The 19648-nt window shown below is 43.8% G+C and overlaps 1 protein-coding gene across 1 annotated transcript in view; it reads left to right on the top strand.

Moving 5' to 3' along the window:
- Positions 1–7056: 7056 nt before the first annotated feature.
- Positions 7057–19648, top strand: part of IREB2 (iron responsive element binding protein 2) — a 23340-nt gene continuing 10748 nt past the window's right edge. The window contains exons 1-8 of the mRNA XM_068410874.1: positions 7057–7177; positions 8484–8573; positions 11478–11643; positions 12676–12813; positions 14727–14948; positions 16647–16716; positions 18400–18583; positions 19099–19238. Of these exons, the coding sequence (XP_068266975.1) occupies positions 7159–7177; positions 8484–8573; positions 11478–11643; positions 12676–12813; positions 14727–14948; positions 16647–16716; positions 18400–18583; positions 19099–19238 (1029 nt within the window). The 5' untranslated portion in view covers positions 7057–7158. The remainder of the gene's footprint in view (positions 7178–8483; positions 8574–11477; positions 11644–12675; positions 12814–14726; positions 14949–16646; positions 16717–18399; positions 18584–19098; positions 19239–19648) is intronic.

Below are 19648 nucleotides of genomic sequence, written 5' to 3'. Positions count from 1 at the left end.
CCAGATGTTTGCAATGTTAAACATTCTGTGGGAACAGAGGTCTGTACCCATGTAGACCCTGTAGTGGGAGGAAACTGAATTGTAAGTCCACAAAATGACCTCGTAACTGTCTTATCTGTGCTATTGCTAAAAATCTCTGCTTCTCTTCAGCTAAAAGTATGCTGAATGCTCATTTTCACAGCTAGCTCATGCTATGTTTTTTTTCTACTGTTTCACTTCATTCCCATGAATAAAATAATTGTTCTTTGAGCTCAGTACCATGAACCAAACATTGATAAAGATTAAGATGACCAGCAGATGATGGGAAAGAGAAAATCCAGCTAGACTCATTCAGCATAAACAAATATTTTGAGGTGCATTGCTCAGGCAGTGATGAGTTTGCCAGCTGTAGGCAGAGCTACAGAGGAAATGAAAAAGATGGAGTATGCTGAAAACTGCAGAGGGAAAGAAACTACATCAGGGTACACCGCTTCACAGTGCAGCAGGGAAAGAGTGGGGTTTAGACCAGGATCTGCTGGATTTTAAGGTTCTTGCCTCTTTGAGAGTCAGTCCATCTGTGAGATGCTTTCTATACTGTCATGCCAGCAGTGGAGCGGAAACTTTTTTCTTTTAAACAGGCAGAAGGAGGAGGGAAAGCCCTGCATAAAACTAAGCTCTCATAAGAGGAAAATATTGCATGTACCTTTTCAAAATCCTTCAGGATGCAGCTGCAGATAATGAAGACAAATGATTCCTTCAAAATGCCAATAAAGATAATAATGGAAACAAGCTATGCCTAGAATTCACCTCAGCTTTAGATTCTGATGGCAACAAAGATAATGGCATAATGGAGCCTATTAATGCAGTAGGAGGCAGAGATAGACAAAAGCTAGAAGGATGAAGAGTTACTTAAAATCTCAAAGTGATTTGTACAAAAGAGCCTGAGGCAGGAAATCATCGCCGAGATCATGAAAACATGCAGAGTACATGCTAAATAACGGAAGTACGTTACGGCCTCACTACCTTTACTCACAGATAGTATGAGTAGCATCTCTAATGCCCTCTCCAAAATGAGATATCTCAGCAAACAGCATTAAGTGGAAAATAGTCAGAACGTTCTCAGAAATACGGTTCTGTCAAGAAACATCAAACAGTCAGGACCCAAACGACTCCTGCCAACGACGGCACATTAGCCAGGAAAACTGAGTAGATTTAGGGTAGGATTTCTACTGAAAAATCAGCCACTTATAGAAAACATCCCAGTAATGTTGGCATTACGGTATTACAAGAGCCACAGGAAAGCTAGTTCCAAGTTCCTCTTCCACTTTTAGATGATACCATGAGCTTCAGTCTGTTGATATGGAAGATGCCTGCTTACAGTAAGAGATCTTTGTCAGCCTGGAGATTCTCTTAATCCCTAGAAATGATGAAAAGATCTGGGAGAAAGAAATCTAAACTATATGCACTTCTAAAACAGAACAGTAGTCACCTTATCACTTCACACCTAATGCTATCTGACAATGCAGCAAGGCTGGAGTGTCCTTTTGTGTCACTTCTTCTGATTTTAAAGAAAATTTGGGACATAAATTAAATGTAAAGGAATAGAAAACACATATTTTGAGCTGGAAGTTCTGGAAAGGGAAGTGAGAAGATTCAAGGATGAGACAAAACAGATGGGGAAGTAGAAAGCCTGGTTCATTTCTGTCGAACTCATCACAGGATTCCTGGATGATAACGCAGGCACTGCCCGAGCCCTCGTGAACCCTGAGCAACAGGGCAGGCCTGCTCTATGTACAACAAAATATGAAGTTGTCGCCAAGGCCTGCTGAGAAGAAGGCTGTAAGTGTAAGGGACACGCACACCATTGGAATAGCTGTACTTACAGATCAGTGCTGAAAGCACAGCTGGCAGCCTGTATTAATTAGGTTTAACCTGTTATCCAAGGAGACCATACGTATATCATGGGAGCCTGTGACCTCCAAGAGGGAGACTGACTACTAACTTCACTAGGATGGTTTACAAATGATCTTGTAGCCCTTCAAGGCCTCTCCTCTACTGATTCGTCATCTCATATGCTTTTGAGAATCTATCTCACACCTGCCCTTGATACCTCATCCTGCTCCTTTTTAAACTTGCCCTGGTAGCTCTCTTAGACTTTCACACATTTGTCAAAATCCACAGAGCCACAATATTATCCCTCCTCAGAAAACCCGCCTGTATCAGGGAGTCTGACACACAGGACAGCGGTGTGGTAGCAGAAGGGCCGTGCCACTGCTCCTGCTGGTCACTGGTACTCTGGGCTTCCCCAGCTGTCTGTCAGCTCTCAGAGGCTAAAGCTATTGCAGCAGGAGCAGTTTCTCTTACACATGCACGGTCCATATTACAGTGGGGGCTCTGATTGGAGGCAGCAGTATATTACCTCTAAATAGAAAAATGCCACTACTAAGAGAACAAAGACTTTCAACTGAGATTAACGTTTTATTGCCTGGGCGGTAGGTATCAAAGGCTTTTCTGGAGGCACTTCAGTCCAGTTGGATTAAAATCAGCACAGCTGTTCCCCAACTGGTTTTAAAAATGCTTCCAGCAAATGCCACTTCCTGCTGTTGCTGTCCTTCTGGAAGCTCCACCATCCTGCTCAGCTTAGCTCAGAGACTTGCTCTTCCACTTCTTCCTCCTCCTCCTCCCCTGTGTGTTTGTTTCAGGCCTAGCAGTCTCCATCCCTGCATCCTCTCTGCACTTCCCAGCAACAACCTTCAGCACAAAATTGATGAGTAGAGCATGGTGGGGAGTTATCAGTAAGGAAATGAAATTGCACACACAAACAAGTGAGGCTGTGAGTATAGAGCTGTCAGGTTCCTCTTGCTCTGCCCTCCCCTCCACACTGGGCTTGGGCACCAGGAGTGTATAGCTCTAACTGGTTCTTCCTGCACTGATGGGACAAGGTGAGCTCTGCTGTAGCCAGCTGACTCCTCATCTGCCTTGGTGGTGCTCAGCAGAGGCAGTAGGACAGCTATTTCCTTGTACAGCCCATGTGGAGGTGAAACTTCCAGATGGTGAGGACTGCACAATCAGCAATAACAATTAATTGTTTCTGCCTCTGCTGTGGCTGATGGGGTGCAGGAACCCTTGGTAGCAATGCAGGGATGAAGAGGGGCTGGAAGACTCAGGCCTCTAACTGCACTTGGAAGTGAGCAATAGAGTGTGTACATTTAAAAGAAAATACATGAGAGTGCCTGTGCTGAAGAAGCCAGGACAGCAGGACCAGAGCAGCTCCTCTTCGGCTGAAGAGCTGCAGATGGGTGATCCTGGTGGGAAGCTGAACTGCAGAGTGACAGAAGTTGGGCTCCGAGTTTGTCTAAGCTCCTTTGATTGCTCTCCGATGCACTGCATCGAATAAGACTCTTGCTGTGCTCTAGCCTAGATTCACTCCATCCCTAGGATGCAGATGCCATCTGCAGGAGCGACTCGATCCAGCCTCCTGCAAGCTACAATAGCTGTGAAGGGAAGATTTCATGCTAGTAGTCGAAGGGGTGTCAGAAAAGAGACTCTGCCTGTGTCCTTGCCTGCACCATGAGGAGAAAGCACAACCCTTGTTTGTGGAGAGAGCTGCAATGGCGGGTGGCAGCAAAACTGCCTCTCTCAGCAAGGGTCCAGGGGCAAGGGAGACTGGTTGGCTCAGGCACCCCTCCTATTTTAGGTTGTAGATTGAAGGTCTCTCCTTGTAAAGCTGGGGGCTTCCCACATCCAGCAAAACTGTGTTTGACAATATTTAGACAGAAAGACTGGAGTTGTCTCACAACTGGCTTCTTCCCAATATGCCTCTTGGGGTCTCCTAAATACACAGATCTGTGGGACTCTTACCTAGTCCTGACTTGAGGACCATTTTCTAAGACAGATGATATGGTGTTCTTATCCTTCTGGTTTCTAAGAAGGATGGGTATGTTTTTGAATGGTCATTAGCTTTATGAGTTGGGTTTTATCTTGCTAAAAGTATCATTCAGTGCAATATATTAAGAAGTCCTGAGCACACCCCCAACATCTTTCTCTGTCCTTTGGGTCGGAGTGCAGGTAATGAAATATCAAGGCTGAGCTGAAAACAGAACTTGCTATGAGCCAGGTCCCAACTCACCAGATAACAAAATGCAGGAAGTGGCTTGTCCTGCTGTGGAGGTTTCCACGGATGACTGAAGATTGTCAGCTGTGGATAAGCTGTCATCATATTAGAAGCATTTAATAGAAATCAGCAGTTAAAAGAGCTTTAATACCATCCACACTTCCCTTGTGCACTAGGGAATTGCAGTGCCTGGTGCTGAAGGGTGTAACTTTACGGTCATTCCTGCCAACTGTTTCACTAAATCCCCCAAATTTCTTTCTTGTGGATGTATGGAATGTGTTCCCTGCTGCCACCCCTCTCTGAAGGGATGGAGCTCTGGGCTTTCTGCAGCTGGGATGTGCCCAACAGTGGTGCCCAGCACTCAGCCCTCCTCGCTTTCTTCCCTCCAGAGGTGAGAAATGCACATAGTGGTACTTGCCAAACTAAGCATTCTCCTGCAGTGAGTGAGGAGAGCAGGCGATTTGGCTCGCCAGAGTGTGTGAGCAGACGGCAGGTGAGCTCTACCTTCCTGAGAGGAAATGCGCTTGTTCCCGGAGGTTTAGGGGTGAAAGCTCTGCCAGCAGTTTCTGGGCTTGCAAAAATCCTGAGGTAAGAAAGTTAAGCTGTGCCTCCCCCCTCAGTTTCCAGCAGTGTTTAGGAAAGAAGGCAACAGATGCCATCCATTTTAAAAAAGCATGTCAGTAACAACCACAGCCTGACCCAAACCAGATGTCATCTCTATGGCTGTTAAGCCTGATATTTCACAGGCTGCCGTAAGCGCTGGACAGTGTAGCTTGAGGTTCCCCAGTCGTTGGTCGCACTTCCTGAAACGAAGACCTCATGCTCACAACTCAGAATCCAGTTAATCTGCCATCAGCACAAAATAGTCCTTCTTCCTCCTGACATCTCTGGGAAAAGACTTTGCATACACTTAGACTCTGCTGAGTAACTAGAAAAGGCAATTTTTCAAGCTCCCTAATGACACAGAAGGACCAACGGTATTGCAATCTGAAAATAGGTGCCTGTTTTCGGAATAGTCAAAGTTCACCGTCCTGTTCTTTTATTTTATGATCTGTTTGGAAGCAAGCATGTTTACTCTACTGAATTTCCCATTTGGTATTAATAAACTCTTCACAGCAAGGTTGTTCTCCCAAACACAATTTGGGCAATATCCCATATACTAGCAGTCCTCTCACAAGTGAAAATAATCTTTAACCCCTTTTTTCTTTGTCTGGAGAAGTAAAATATACTGAGCCCCAGAATTAAGTTTTGAAAAGCAGCTTCCATGATACTTGAGCATCTCCTTATACCCAAGCTGAACTTTAAAACAGTTCATGTGCTATCTGTAGATATTTACAAGACAGCATTATCATCTGAGTGCTTTCCCTGGATGTACCTGACCCACCAAAGTCAGCCTTCAGCCAACAGCAGAAGATAACCAGCAGTCATTTTGTCCCTGGCATCCCGTGGACTCAGCCCTGCGAGACCAGAGGTTTCTTTCACAAAGGGAAACAAGTGGCTCAGTGATAGTGCAGAATGTCCCTGGCGATGCATCTTATCTGAATTTGTCAAGAGACAAAGCTGCCATCATTTGTCTGCCAACACTTCATCTGCTCGTCACTGCACCTCCCAGCGCTGACCCCAGAAACTCCTGCCAAAGTCCTCTGGGAGCAAACGCGTGGCCAGCACGTGGGAGGCAGCAGCGCACTGGGGAGCAGAGGGGGAAACTGCCCTTTGCGCCAAGAGATTAGGCTGCAGCCCTCACTGTTTGTCTGAGCTTTGTAATGAAAAATGACTGCACTGATCCAACAAGGGTAAAAGCAATAAACAAGGTGCCCCACGTCAGTAATCTGTTCAAAGAAACAGACAGCATTTGGCACCCTGAACCTGCTTGACACAACTGAATTGGGGGAGCCCCTCGACACACGTCTCAGCCACATCCTCCACCACCTTCCTTCCCACCAATCTAGTTCCTTCTGCCTGCGGTCTCTCAAAGATGTGCCAGGCATCACTGCAATCTAGAACAGGCAAAAAGATGCCAGAATTATGGTTGCTCATGCAGTTTTGAGTGTAACTTTTGCAATCGGTGTGTTAAGTCATTCTGTCACAGTTCAGGAAGGCAATGGCAGTTTAGGTCAAAAGAAATGGGAGGCAAGGGGAAAATGGATCAATCAGAGGCCGAGTCACAGATATCTTTCTGGCGATCTTTTGGCTGCCTGAGCCTGGTGATGAGTTCTGGCTGCATTAGTGTCTAAACCCGAGATTTTATCTGTCTTATAGCCCGGAGAAACTAGTATTGCTTGACTTGGTCACCACTGTGTGACCTCATGTACCGCCACAGGTGCCCTGAAGATCAAGACAAAAATAAAATTCCATCATCCAGATCATCATTTGAAAGCAAGAAGAAAAATATGAGAAGAAAAAAAAACTCCCAAAGAAATCTAGCATCAGAGACAAAGCCCAGCGCCAGGTTAAGCCTGGCTGCGTGACAGAACGATGACAATAGGTTGTTCCCCTCTTTCCAGCACGGGCTGTGGAAACGTTAATGCTCTGCACTAGGAATCAGCTCCTGGGGGTTCAGTGCTCTGCCCCGGGAGAGGTTCGCTAGTGCTTGTTTCCTCAAAGGCCACCCTGTGCCACCTCGGCAGGGGAAGGCGCCAACACGGTGAATGCAGCAAAGCGCAACGTGACGGGAGCCCTGGAGCGCTGCTGCCCCCGTGCCGGCGGGGCACTCCGGTAACCGCCAAGGCAAACGGAGAGCCTGAACGCCGTTTCGGCCCCACGCCGCTGCTGTCGCGCAGAGCGTCACGGCCCCCGTACGACGCTCGGCCTGACCGCCCCCGCGGATCCCGCGCCCCGCCCGCCCCCAGCGCGCCCCCGGAGGGGCAGCTCCGCCCTCTCCGCAAAGCCTCGCGAGATCGCGGGAGCGGGGGGACGTGCGGTCCCGAACTCTCGCGAGACTGCGCCCAGCGCCCGCGGAGGAGGGCGTCGGGCGCAGTCTCGCGAGAGTTAGGGGCCGCCCCGCCCGGGCCAGCAACCCCCCGGCCCCCGCTCGCCTCCCCGCAGAGCTAATATGGTCGCCAGCGATGGACTCTGTCAGGCCAGGTCAGTGGGAGCGGGCCCGCCGCCGGTCTCGGGGAACGCTGTTACCCAACCCGGCGGGACCCTCCGAGGCCTGGGCCATCGCCGTGGCCCCCGGCGGTGTGAGGTGGCGCCAGGCGGTTCGCGTCCCCTGCCCCGCTGTCCCCCTCCTTCCCGGCGCCGTTGTGTGATCGCCGGCGGCCCTTTGTGCGGGAGCGGGCGGCCCCCCCTGCTGAGGCACCCGCCGCCCCCCGCCCGGGCCCGTTACCGCCCCCGGCGGCGGCTGCCCCCGCCGCGGGAGGCGCTTTGTTCTCGGCGGCGGCGGGGCCGGCTTCGGGGCCCGCCAGCTCGCCGGCGGCTGCAAGCCCGTCCCGCCGGGCCTCCCGTTATTCCTGACGACCATTTTTGTCCCTCTTTCCGTTCCCTCCGCCGCGAACGCTGCGGCGAGCGGGGGGTGTAGTGCCCGTAAGGGTGCCTGCTCGTCGAGCTGAGGCCTGAACCGGGCCTCGGCTTGATTGGGGGGTCGTGTTAATTGTTGGGGTGTTCAGGTGACGCGGTTTTCGTTAGCTGCCGGTGATGTCGCGTTTGCTTTGCGATGAGAGTGTAACTGTAGCGTATTAAGATCAGAGCAAACAAAGGGTAGGTGTTCCGCTGCAGACCCAGCGTTATTTGTGCTCGCAGGAGCAGCTCAGCGATGTCAGGCGTAACACCATTTTCCCCACTGTTTGTAATCTAGATTTCATTTCCTTAAACTCTTACTACATGAAGTTCTTCAGGCCTGAGGGAGTACATAATTGGCACTGTCCCTTTAGCTTGCTAGCGATTGAATTAAAACGTTCTTTTTGTGAGCCACTACTTCTCAAGAAGTTATTTATTCTCTCCACCTAACAGCTGTTATGAGGTTTATTTCTGTCTCTTGTTTGCTTGTCATTAGCCTGGCACTTAATGCTTTATGTTTTCTACTATATTAAAACCTGTATCCCTTATCTGAGTTGGTGAGGTGCATTTATCCTCTTTTGTAGATGGTAAACTGAGACAATAAAGGTCAAACGTATTCAGGCGTGTGACTACGCTGATTACTTGCATGACCTGTATATATGTAGTATTACAGATAGTTTTAAAATTCATCTTAGTCACACATCTACATCATTAGGTGTCTCAGTCCATTTAGAAACCTTTCATATGATGATTTACTTACAGTCCTAGAGGAACATGATTTTTGGTAAAATCAGAAATAAAAAGCTGTTCTTATGCATCCTCTATCAGTGCTCAAACCTTCCTTTCTTTTATGGTTGTAACTTTTGTTGTTTTGTTTTCTTTTTTTCCCCAGGAAGCCCTTACCAGCCCGTAATTGAAGCATTAGAAAATTATCCACAAAAGAAGTTCTACAATGTCTCAAAGCTTGGAGGCGCCAAGTATGGTAATGATACTTTTTAGTTGTTTGTAATTAGGATGGTACCGGCAGTAAACACGCACCACTTTCTGCTGTAAAACGTTAAGAGATGCAGTCGCAAATATGTGAGCTCTTAATAGGTGTATAACACTAAGTGGTACGTGCCAAAAAGACTGCTATTGGGTCTCTGTGTCTGGGTGCCTTTTAAAAAATAAAAAGCATGTCTGCATGTGATGGGAGAGGGGAATACATGCAGATGGGGAGAGGTATAGATCAGTGTCAGCTGGAATAGGCTTCATTCTTGCAGATAATCAAAAAATTCTTTCATTATTCTCTCCCTTTGCTTACAAGTTAAACTCCTAAAATACTTACCTGAGGTACATATTAAAGGTATTTGGGACTTTTTTTTCAGTTTTGCTGTTCTGTAAGGTCTGAAATACTTTCATATATTCACAGAATTTGTGATGTGTTTCTTAGCTAAAAAATGACCAGTGGATATTTCACCTTAAACCCATATTTGAGAGCACTAATGACTTCCCTATTGTTTGAAAGGAAAAGAGAGGGGAGCTAGTGCACAATGGCTGCTGAAAATTTTGTGCAACAGCTGTGTGCTTTTGCACATTTCTGCTACTTGTAATAATGAAGTTGATCTTTCAGATAAGCTCATAAGTAGGAGGTGGAATGCTTCTGTTTGTGGCTTTGTCCAGGAAGAAGCAGAAGTGTGGTAGTAACAAAACCAGTCAGTTCTGCGGCAGTTTTTTGAGAAGCCTTGTGACAGGAGTGGAAATAGAAACAGGAGGTACTACTTGCTGCCAAGATGTGCCATAAAGCTTGGAGCAGCAGTGGATATTCCTGAAGGTATTCGGAGAAGGACCCTAAATAGATTAGACTAAGCGTGTCTTTGTCTTCCAACAGAAACTTCTGTGCAGAAGTTGCAAGCCTCGTATTAACTACATATTAGCAAGGTATTAAGTAAAATTTAGGCACAGCGTGGGGCAGCACTGATAGCAAATCCAGCATCTGGAATTGCTCATTGCATTTGTTGCAAGAACATTAAGTTTGGGTTTTACCTGTTTGCCCTCTGCCTTGGGGCTTCTGTCTATAATCTGACAATAAGGGCCTGTTTAAGTTAATCAGATTACTAATGTAAATGTTAATTGATTTATTTGCCAGTTTGCTAGGGAGAATCTGATTTTCTGGTGTTTAAAATAGTATTCGGTTATGGGGAAAATGGTAGCTAGAAAGAGCTCAGAATGATTTAGGGCAGAGGGAGCATCTGCAGATCTAGTCCAGCCTCCTGCTGGGACCAGAGCTAACTTGGAGACCTGTTCTCGACTGAGCTCTACAAATCTGTGAGGATGGAGATTCCACCACCTCTCTTGATCCTGTGCTTAACCACCCTCCCTGTGAACTTCTTTTTCCTTGTATCCAGTCACAGTGTCCCTTCCTGTACCTTGTGACTTTTTTTTGTTCTTTGTGCGCTTCTGAGAAGTCAGGCCTCATCTCTGCGGTTCCTGTTAGGTTGTGGATGACTACAGGTAGCTCCCTTGGCTTTCTCTTCTCAGGATGAGCAAACCCAGGTCTCCCAGCTGCTCCTGGGTGTCAGGTGCAGCAGCCACACAACCACCTTAGAAGGCCTTTCGCTGGATGTGATCTGATTTGTTGAGCTCTCCTGTATCCTGGGAGGCCCAAAACTACAAGCAATATTGCAGATGTGAGCTTGCTACTGCTCAATAGAGAGAAGTAGTCCCTTCTCCATAGCTGATGGCTGCTCAGCAGCCCGTTAGGCAGTTAGATTTATCACTGTAAGAATGTGCTGCGTATTATTTGTAATCCAAGAAAAAGTAAAATAGTTTTCTTCTGGTAACTTGGCTTTTAAATGAAGAGAGTGGTGGCATTACAGCTGATTAGACATATTTTTGATGATATTCTTATATTATTTTGAGTGACTTGTCTAATTAGACAACAATGAGTAATATCTGAGAAAGACACCCAAGAGAGCAGAGTCAGCAAATCCTATATTAATAGTTTGTGGACAAAGCTCTGGATTAGGTTGAGACCACCAAATCTAACTTTTTTGTTAAAGCCTGAACTTAAGTGTTTCACCCTCTTCTTCCAGATAACTCTTCTATATTTGTCACTGTTCTCATAAAGTCATTTGCCTGCTTGAATGGTGCTGAAAATAATGGGATTTGGGGAGAAATGTGAATTAATCTTGATATTTTTTTTTTTGTTTGCAGTGAATAGTGACATCTGCTGCTTTTTTCTCCTCCCACTTTTTCCATTCTCATTTCCAGTTCCCTAATTTTATTTTGTGCCAGAGAACTGCTTCTAGTCAATACCTTAATCCAGACCAGTAACAAACTAACTAAAGTTGTATTTAGTGAGATGTCATTATTCTTTATATTTTATGGAATGTGTTTAATTTTAGGACAGATGGCAGAATAGTTTCTGGTCTTCATATCACTGTTTATTAAAAAATATTCCGGCATTGGATGCTTTTGGCTTGATATCTCAAGTAGTGAAATGGTGAAATCTGCAGTTAAATATTTTTGAATATTCTAATCGTTGTTGCTTTTCACCCACTGATCAGTAATCCCAGCTCTAGATTCCTTGCATCTCTCTCCGGCCAGCATAGCATGCCTTCTTACATGTCACTGTCATAACACAGCGCGGTCAAGCCATTGGTATCTTCCGTTCAAATCCCATACAATAACTCACCTTCTGCAATGTGTACATTATCCAACTGACTGTTCCATGTTGTGTAATGAAGATCAAACCCAAAAGCAACTGGGAAAAGCAGGCTGCTGTATCTCTCATCCTTCCAGTCCCTAGCAAAGTGGGATTCTTTAGAAATGTGAGATTGCAATTTTTACAAAACTGCGTAAGCTGAAGGCGTTGCACTAACTCAGTTACTTTGCTTTTCCCTAGATACTCTGCCTTACTCCATACGAGTGTTGTTTGAATCCAGTATCCGTAACTGTGATGGCTTCTTAGTGAAAGAAACAGATGCTATGAACATCTTGGACTGGAAAACAAAACAGAACAATGTTGAAGTGCCCTTCTGTCCTGCCAGAGTTGTTCTTCAAGACTTTACGTAAGTGTGTGTGTGTGCCAAAACCACAGACATAATCAGTGTAAACTCAAGAGTTGTATGTACAGTTCTTTGGCTTAAAAATAAATAGTTCCTAGCCTCTTGATACTGAAGTATCTCTCTCTCTCAGTACAAACCTGTGCACCGCTTCTGCTATCCAGTAGATTTCTTGTGATAATTACATGGGATGCAAGGGTAGGAGTTGTTCCATAGGGTACCCTGGTTTTAGCGCAGGTTGGTGAGGCTGGAGCTGTTGGCCTGCAAGGAACACTTTACAGGAGAAGAGCCAAAACCTAAATGGAAGTGGTGACATTTTGGCTGTAGCCAGATGGCTGACGGTTCATTGAAATATATAGAATTCTTGCTTGAGATAACTGAAGATTAAATACTGCTTACTCCACAAGTGTGTGTAATCCAGTTGAATCCATGAGTAATACATATATTTAAAAAGAAGTCTCTTAGGATGTTAACTTTCTTTGTGATTTGAATATGGCACAGCTAAAAGGGCAGTCCTGCAGCAATTTGCAAATATTAAATTTAAGCTGTTTTGCTGACTCATTCGCTATATATTTATCAAGAAGTGAGATAATTAAAAAAGAAATTGTGATATTAATGATAAAAATAACATCTGCGTAGCAAGCAAAGTCAGGAAGATTTATACAGCACTATGTTATATAAACGTTGCCCTCCAGTTTTGTACTTCAGGTACACTTGTCTATGTAACAGCAACAAGAATATTTATTTTCGTAAAATGTTTGAGCTTCAGGAGTGGCTGGCTCTGTAAGGAGAGTAATAATACATGCTAAGGTGGTACAATGTATAGCACGAGCATTGTTTGCATAGCAAGGTTCTGTCATAAAGGTAATAAGTTTCAAGTTCTTTAAAATTTAGAGAATAGAATAGTAGGGGTTTATTATCTGAAATAGAACTTGGGTAGATCTAGACTTAAATAAAGCTAAAATGAAAAAGCAGCTTGTATATTTTAGCGACTTAATGTCCCATGTTATTATCCTATTTTGTTTTTCCATCTGTTAGTGGAATTCCAGCAATGGTGGATTTTGCTGCCATGAGGGAAGCTGTGAGAAATGCTGGAGGAGACCCTGTGAAAGTCAATCCTGCCTGCCCAGCTGATCTCACTGTTGACCATTCTCTGCAGATCGATTTCAGCAAATGGTAACGTACCTCATTTTTTGGATGAACCATGCATTTTTGTCTGATACTGAACTATGGATTCACTCTGGTCTTGGTGCTATCACATCAAATCATATGTCATGTGTGGATCCCTGAAACTAGACCTGATGGTGTCTGAAAGAGGGCTGGATAAAAGTGGATAAAATAACACTCTGGAAGGAGAGGAAGAATGGTTGTGAGGGGCTCTGGGTGAAGCTGACTGAAACCCCAAATTCTGGGCAAGAGACTGCTGAAGTAACTGGATCTGTCATGGTTTCCAGAAAATAATAGGTCATAAGAGAATGAGGCAGAGGGAGTTTGTAATTTTGCTTTACCCTGTTTTTACTATTAACGTTAAACAAAGCTCTTTTTTTAAGCGTGACTGCCTTGTCACAGCTCCAGAGAAATGGCTTGCAGTCCTGTTGGACACATTGAAAGTCTGTCATTTCAGCTCATAGCTTATAACTGACTCTTTTTTTTTTTTTTTTTTAATGGGCCTGGATTTTACAACAGATTAAAAAAGGCTACATGTATTTGCAGAGAGGGAAGTGTACTTGTAGGAGTCTGGGAAAGTACTGGCACTGGAAAGCTGACAGCCTGGTTTTCCTTATCTGACAGGCAGTAACTGATGAAAACAGCCTGGGGCTGCCTTTTGCTAGAAACATAGTACTGCAGAAGAGGAAAAACTCACGTTTTATTCAGTGTTCACTGAAGTAAACACTAATAGTGCAGCTTCCCTCCACCTTCTCCCCTGCTCCTCCATCGTGGAGCCTTTCAAACTCATGCAGAATTGTGTAAATTGCTCAGGCTCCTTGGGAATTTTAAAGAGTTCATGGGGAAAAAAGCCTGTGGTCAAAGGGACACAGGTGTATGAGTAATTTCTGTAGGCCTTCCGAGTGCATACAGGATTTCAGTTTGGTTAGTACTAGAAGAGTGAAGAGCAAGAGGCTACAAATCATGTGTTGTTTCAGTGCTGTGGTCTGTCCATTCTTGTGTCTGGAGGGACAGCTGATTCGATTGCAATTAGGCTAGCCTAAAATTATCAGAAAGACCAAGTGTTGGCAAGAGGTCTTGACATGCTGCTTTGTAATGATAAATCCGGCTTCTGTAGCTTCGCTTCTGGAAGGCTTACAGGATCTCAGCAGCTGCTGGCCCGTGATAAGAAACCCTTCGCTCCAGGATGGTTGTGCTGCTTTTGTATAGCCTCCATCTCCTGCTGAGCAGAGGCTCATGGACTAAGTTGGGATTCGGACAAGGTACCCTCCGAGGCCCTGCAATAGCCTGCAATTTGATAACTGACTATCTGTGTTACTAAAGCAGAAGCAAGCAGTGGCTTTCATTATGAATCTATGATATGGTAAATATTGAGGTAAAAAGTCATTCATTTTTCACAACAAGCTTTCTTTGCTCTCATGTAAAGACACAATAATGTACAAACAGAGGGTAGCGTGCTATGTAGACTTTATTTTTTAAAAGTTACATTTTATTCCTTGAGAAAGCTTTGTCTGCAATCATTCCTCTGTGGATGTAACAAAACATGTACAGCACTGTCTTAAAAAAAGAAACATATTCAGCAAGTCCACCACTTGGATGAGGCTCTACCCACACCTTTGAAGTTTAAACCCCTGAGTTTAGTGTTTGTAAAGATTTCTGGTCTGTTGGGAACAAATAGAATGAGTTGTTTATCTGGTGATAATCTTTCAGACAATCCAGTTCTGTTCACTTACTTATTACCACATCACATTACTTAACTAACCTTACCCAGTGGTAGTTTATTTTGCAACAGGGTTGTAGCGAAATAACGATTTTTTTCAGATAATATTTACTAATCTGTTGAAGGGATTGCAAAAAACAAAGGAGGGGGGGAAAGAGCAAAATTCCTAATGTTTAAATGATTCTTCTGTTTAATGTTACAGTGCAATACAGAATGCTCCGAATCCTGGAGGCGGTGACTCCCAGAAGCCGATGGCAAAGCTGTCTCCGCTGAAAGCGCAGCCCCGGAAGCTCCCTTGCAGGGGTCATGCTGGCTGCAAGGGGCCGTGTGGCGCCGGGGATTCAAGTCGCAGCTCGGGACAGTTTTCTGCGCAGATTGAGAACACGCCTATCCTCTGTCCTTTCCACCTTCAGCCCGTGCCTGAGTATGAAAGCTTCATTTTTTTTTAATTATTTGCACCCTTCTATGTTGTTAAGCACTGCCTGTGACAGTTCAAGATGTGATTTTTTTCTAAACATCCTTTTGTACTCTTCTTCACATGTGCATAGACAGGTTTCAGCATCTAGAAGAAGGTCTGATTTAGCACATTTGAATTAGTCTACAATAATTTTTGTTTTTGACAAGAAGGGCTTTACTGAACATGGTGCAGATGGCCAATGGTATGACTCATGGCTGTGATTTCTAAATTGAATTTTGAGATTTCCCTTGTTTCTCTACAAGGACAGCAAAGCATAGGAGTAATCCTCTGTGTGTTACAAAGTAAACCTCCATGAAAAAATCAATGAAGCATTGATTTATTTCTAAAAGTAAATTTTAGGTTTTCTGTGAGAACTTTTCAAAAGTCTTTGGCTCTTAAAGAAGAGCTAAGAACTAGCCCATACATCATCCCCCAGCTTCTACGCTATCTCACAGTGCATCTGTCATTGAGTTGAAATTTGATGAATATCCTGCCTGTATGTAATGGCCCAGGGGAACCTCCTCTATCTGCCTGTTCCAGATTTTCAATGTTATTAACAGATCGTTGCGTACCATTCCATCTATGACAATTACACGTAGTCATCCTCCTCTTCCAGCTGCCACCTCTTTTCTCTGATAGACTGTTCAGATCCCTATCTTCCTGTGCCTGACAGGTGTAGAATTTAAAAGCTGATCAAATCTGTATCCCACAGTGATACAGTGTCGATTGTCTGGGTAATTTTACAGATATGCAAATATCCTGCTCAGTGCAGGTGTAGGAATGCACAATTGGTGATGTTTTCAGCAGCATTGATGTTTGGGGCAGCCAAACAGCAGTGGTGGTTATTAAGCTGCAGTGTGAATGTTGACTGTCCCTCAGGGCTTTGCAAAGCAGTATAGCCACTAACCTCCTGACAGGGCAGAGGAGAAAGGGAAGGGTCGTGGTGTAAAATACACCTCTAGAAAACTGAGGACTTCCTTCCTTCCTGGTACAAAGCAAGTGTGTTCCCTTCCTTGTCTGCCTTCTCAAAGCAGAGGTTATTCCTCTTAAACTGTGGATTACTCCTCTATAATGAGCATCAATATCTTAATAAATAAGACTTACTAAGAAAAGATGGTTCATCTTATGAAACTGTACTGATGAGTACTTGTGAAGAAAAAATTGTGCCTTGGAGGCAGAAAATAGGGAAACGGAGGTTAGTTACGATTGCCCTGATGTTCTACTCGGCTGCTAAAGGGCTGGTACTGAACACGGAGGGGGTTTTTACGTGAGCTAGTGAACATCTTGGTTCTTTACCGTAATCGAATTTTGAGGTGTGCAACCTGTAAGACTACTGATTAGGGGGAAAAAAAAAAAAAGCTTGTGTGTCTTGTAGTACATGCTGGGAATAGATATCTTAAAATGAGTGGTTTTGAGATCAAATGCTTTAGGCAAACTGTACCTAGAATAAACATGTTCTCAAGCACAGCACAGATGAAATCAGTTATTTTTCACTGTTTACAGAAAGCTTGCTGCAAGGAAGGAATTATCTTTGTTCTCATAAACCACTTCAAATGTTGCTGCAGGCTTAAATGAGTCTTTCATCAAACAAGTGAAAATAACAACTTGTTCTTCTGTAATTTGAAATTAATTACGACAGTGCTTGTAAACTTGCTGTCTTCCTAGGCCTGAGACAGTATTGAAAAATCAAGAGATGGAATTTGGCAGAAACAGAGAGAGGCTTCAATTTTTTAAGGTATGTCTGTGTGCCTGTGGGCTTTGTATTGTGTTGTGTTTTGGTTGTTTTAAGAGCTTGCTCCATTTGTCTACCAGTGTTCGGGTTTAGATGTAGTCTTTTGGAAATGTCAGTCTCAAATCTCAATTTAATATAGGAACAGACAGTTGGCTAATAACGTGGTTTATGACTTTAAATCTAAAAACTCTTAGGCAGCAGAGGTGGTAAATCTGGGTGTTGCTTAAAGAGGAGATAATTTTTTGTAATTCTAACTTGAAAAAGTTTATACTGTTTGATTTGGTTCTTGTCAGTGTGAAGGCAGTGAACAAAGTGGATATTTATGAAGCATTAGTCTTTTTAATGCTTCTTAATGAGCTCAGTGCCTTAGGTCACGCCGAGTTTCTGGATAAAAGGTTCATTTATTCATACTTCTGGTACAAACCTTACTGAAGTTGGAAGCGTTGAACAGAGGCCGGTGTTGAGACATTGCTGCTCTCAAACTAGGCAGTGGTGCTGGTGAACTTGGCTTTAATGGAAGTCTGGTGTGGTGAACATGGGCCTCTTTGTTGCTAGTGAGGGATCTGCAACGTGGGTGTTTGATCCTCATCCACTAATTTAACATGGTTTAGGAATCCAGTGCAATGATCTAACAGTCTTTTCATATAGGTAGTGATACAAAAATCGGAAATCTCCAAACCCCCTTGCTTTCTAACTTTCCTCACCGAAGTGGGAAGCTGGCTGCGGCTGGGTAAAGAAAACTCCATAACCCCAGAGTGTTATTAAGCAGGCATTCTTTATTGCAGCGCTGGGCAGCACTGGGGATTACCCACCATGAGTGCTCTGCCGGTTTGGCAGATTTTCAGAGACTACATAAAGGTATACATGGTCATAGGATTTCAGAGAGCTTATTTACATAACCATGAGATATGCAAATATCCGCATGCGCAGTCATCTTCCCTGGGGGGTGGGGGGGGCGTTCTCACTTCAGTCATCTGAAGTGAGAACATCCCAGAGCTTATCTTACATCCCATCCTTATCTTACAGCCATTGCCGCTCTCCAAATTGCAAAGGCTTTCCTTTGTTTAGTTGAGCACCCAGGATAGTTGAGTAATTAAGGTATTTACAACGCCCTCCTTGTTCTTGGGGCCCCAACCCTTTCAGTAGACCAGGAGGTTTCTTTCTGAAAGTTGCAAATTAGCTTTTACATTATTAAAGAGGGAAACTGCCGAGCAGAATCTTGTTACAAGGTTTCATGTCAGCTTGTTTAAATCTAGCTCCCTGAGTTTGCTTGTAGCAGGACACTTCTCTAAATTGCATCTTCAGTCTCATCCAGGGGTGTAAAAGCTAAACTAAATTCTGCTAGAAATACAAGTGCTTAGGTTCTGCTGTCTAAATACTAGTCTTAGCTGTGCTTGAAATCAGTTACGTGAACTGGAAAGTAAGAGGTTTATGCAGCCCTGCATAAATGGGTAGGTATGAATTATTGATTCAGCCTTCAGCAGGAATTGAATGGATGGTTTTGTTGAAGATTAAGAATGTATAGAATCCAAGGGGATCATGTAGCTCTGTTTGACTAATGAGCACTTGTGTAAATAGCAAGCACTGTTTTATTGCATATTAGTTTTGTCTTTTTAGCTATGTTCTAAGAATTTAATATACCTTTGAAAAAATACAACTCTTTTTCTCATTTTGGAAAAATCACAGTGGAGTTCAAAGGTTTTCAAGAACGTTTCCGTAATTCCACCCGAGACTGGAATGGCACACCAAGTTAACTTGGAATATTTGTCAAGAGTTGTTTTTGAAGTTAAAGATTTCCTATACCCAGATAGCGTGGTTGGCACAGATTCTCATATGACCATGGTGAATGGCTTGGGTATCTTGGGCTGGGGTAAGTATGCGAAGATAACTGGATAGCACTTTGAAGGGCATACTAAAGCATCACTGGGAAATACTTTCTTCCCACTAGCTCTTTCTATCTGAAGCGTAACAAACTCTGTCTTGAATTGTTCTTCAAAATGTTTTTTGCGTAAAACTAATCTCAACTAACATTTCTTTCCATTGAGAAACTGCTTTTTGTAATTTAAAGAGAAAATAGCCAGAAACCAATCGATATTCAAATAAGTGCTGTTTGTACGTGCAGTATAACGTTCGTATGAATGTTTCTTTTCTCTTGGAAAGTTAGTGTTAAATATAAAATATTTTCTGGTTGACTGTGAAGTCCCACTTCAGCAGCAGTCTTGCTTGATTTTATTTTTCATGTACAAATATTTAACAGAGAACTTGTGCATTTCTTGCTGTAGCCTTTGGGCTTAATAGGAAAGATTTTATTAATTTTTAGAACCTCAAAGTATTTAGTGTCGGTTACTTAAAGTGAGGAAAAACAACCTAATGTTCTCCTTCCAGGTGTTGGGGGGATTGAAACAGAAGCAGTGATGCTGGGGATGCCGGTTACTCTCACTTTGCCTGAGGTGGTTGGGTGTGAACTGACAGGCACAGCCAGCCCGATATCTACATCCATAGATATTGTTCTCAGCATTACAAAGGTGAGTTTTCAAACAAAGCAAGGTTTGTTGGGAGTTCTACCAGTGGTGGTTGAGAACTGAATTAAATGCTGGGTGTATTTTTAGTATACCTTTGATCATGGTAGTGCAGAAAGATACAAATAATCTCTAACCATTTTTATTTAATAACCCTCCAAAGTTGTGATTTTTTTCTTTTCCCTCTATAGTGGCTTATTTGCAGGCCCTCTTTCACAAAAAAAAAAGAATTTAAAAACAAAAAAGTGTGTGTGCAGGGTTGGGGGCAGGGAGAGAAGCCCTGTTTCCTCCTGCTGACAGCATGCAGGCAGCTTCTCTAGCTCAGAAACTTTTTCTGGGGACCTTTTTTTGTTCTGTAGCATTCGTGGAAGACACCAGGCCTATCTGTGGTTGTAAGCTGGTATAACTCTAGGAGA

Source organism: Nyctibius grandis, chromosome 11 (genome assembly GCF_013368605.1).
Source record: "Nyctibius grandis isolate bNycGra1 chromosome 11, bNycGra1.pri, whole genome shotgun sequence".
Taxonomy (NCBI): domain Eukaryota; kingdom Metazoa; phylum Chordata; class Aves; order Nyctibiiformes; family Nyctibiidae; genus Nyctibius; species Nyctibius grandis.
The sequence above is the reverse complement of the archived record's forward strand: the minus strand, read 5'-3'. Positions and strand labels throughout refer to the sequence as shown.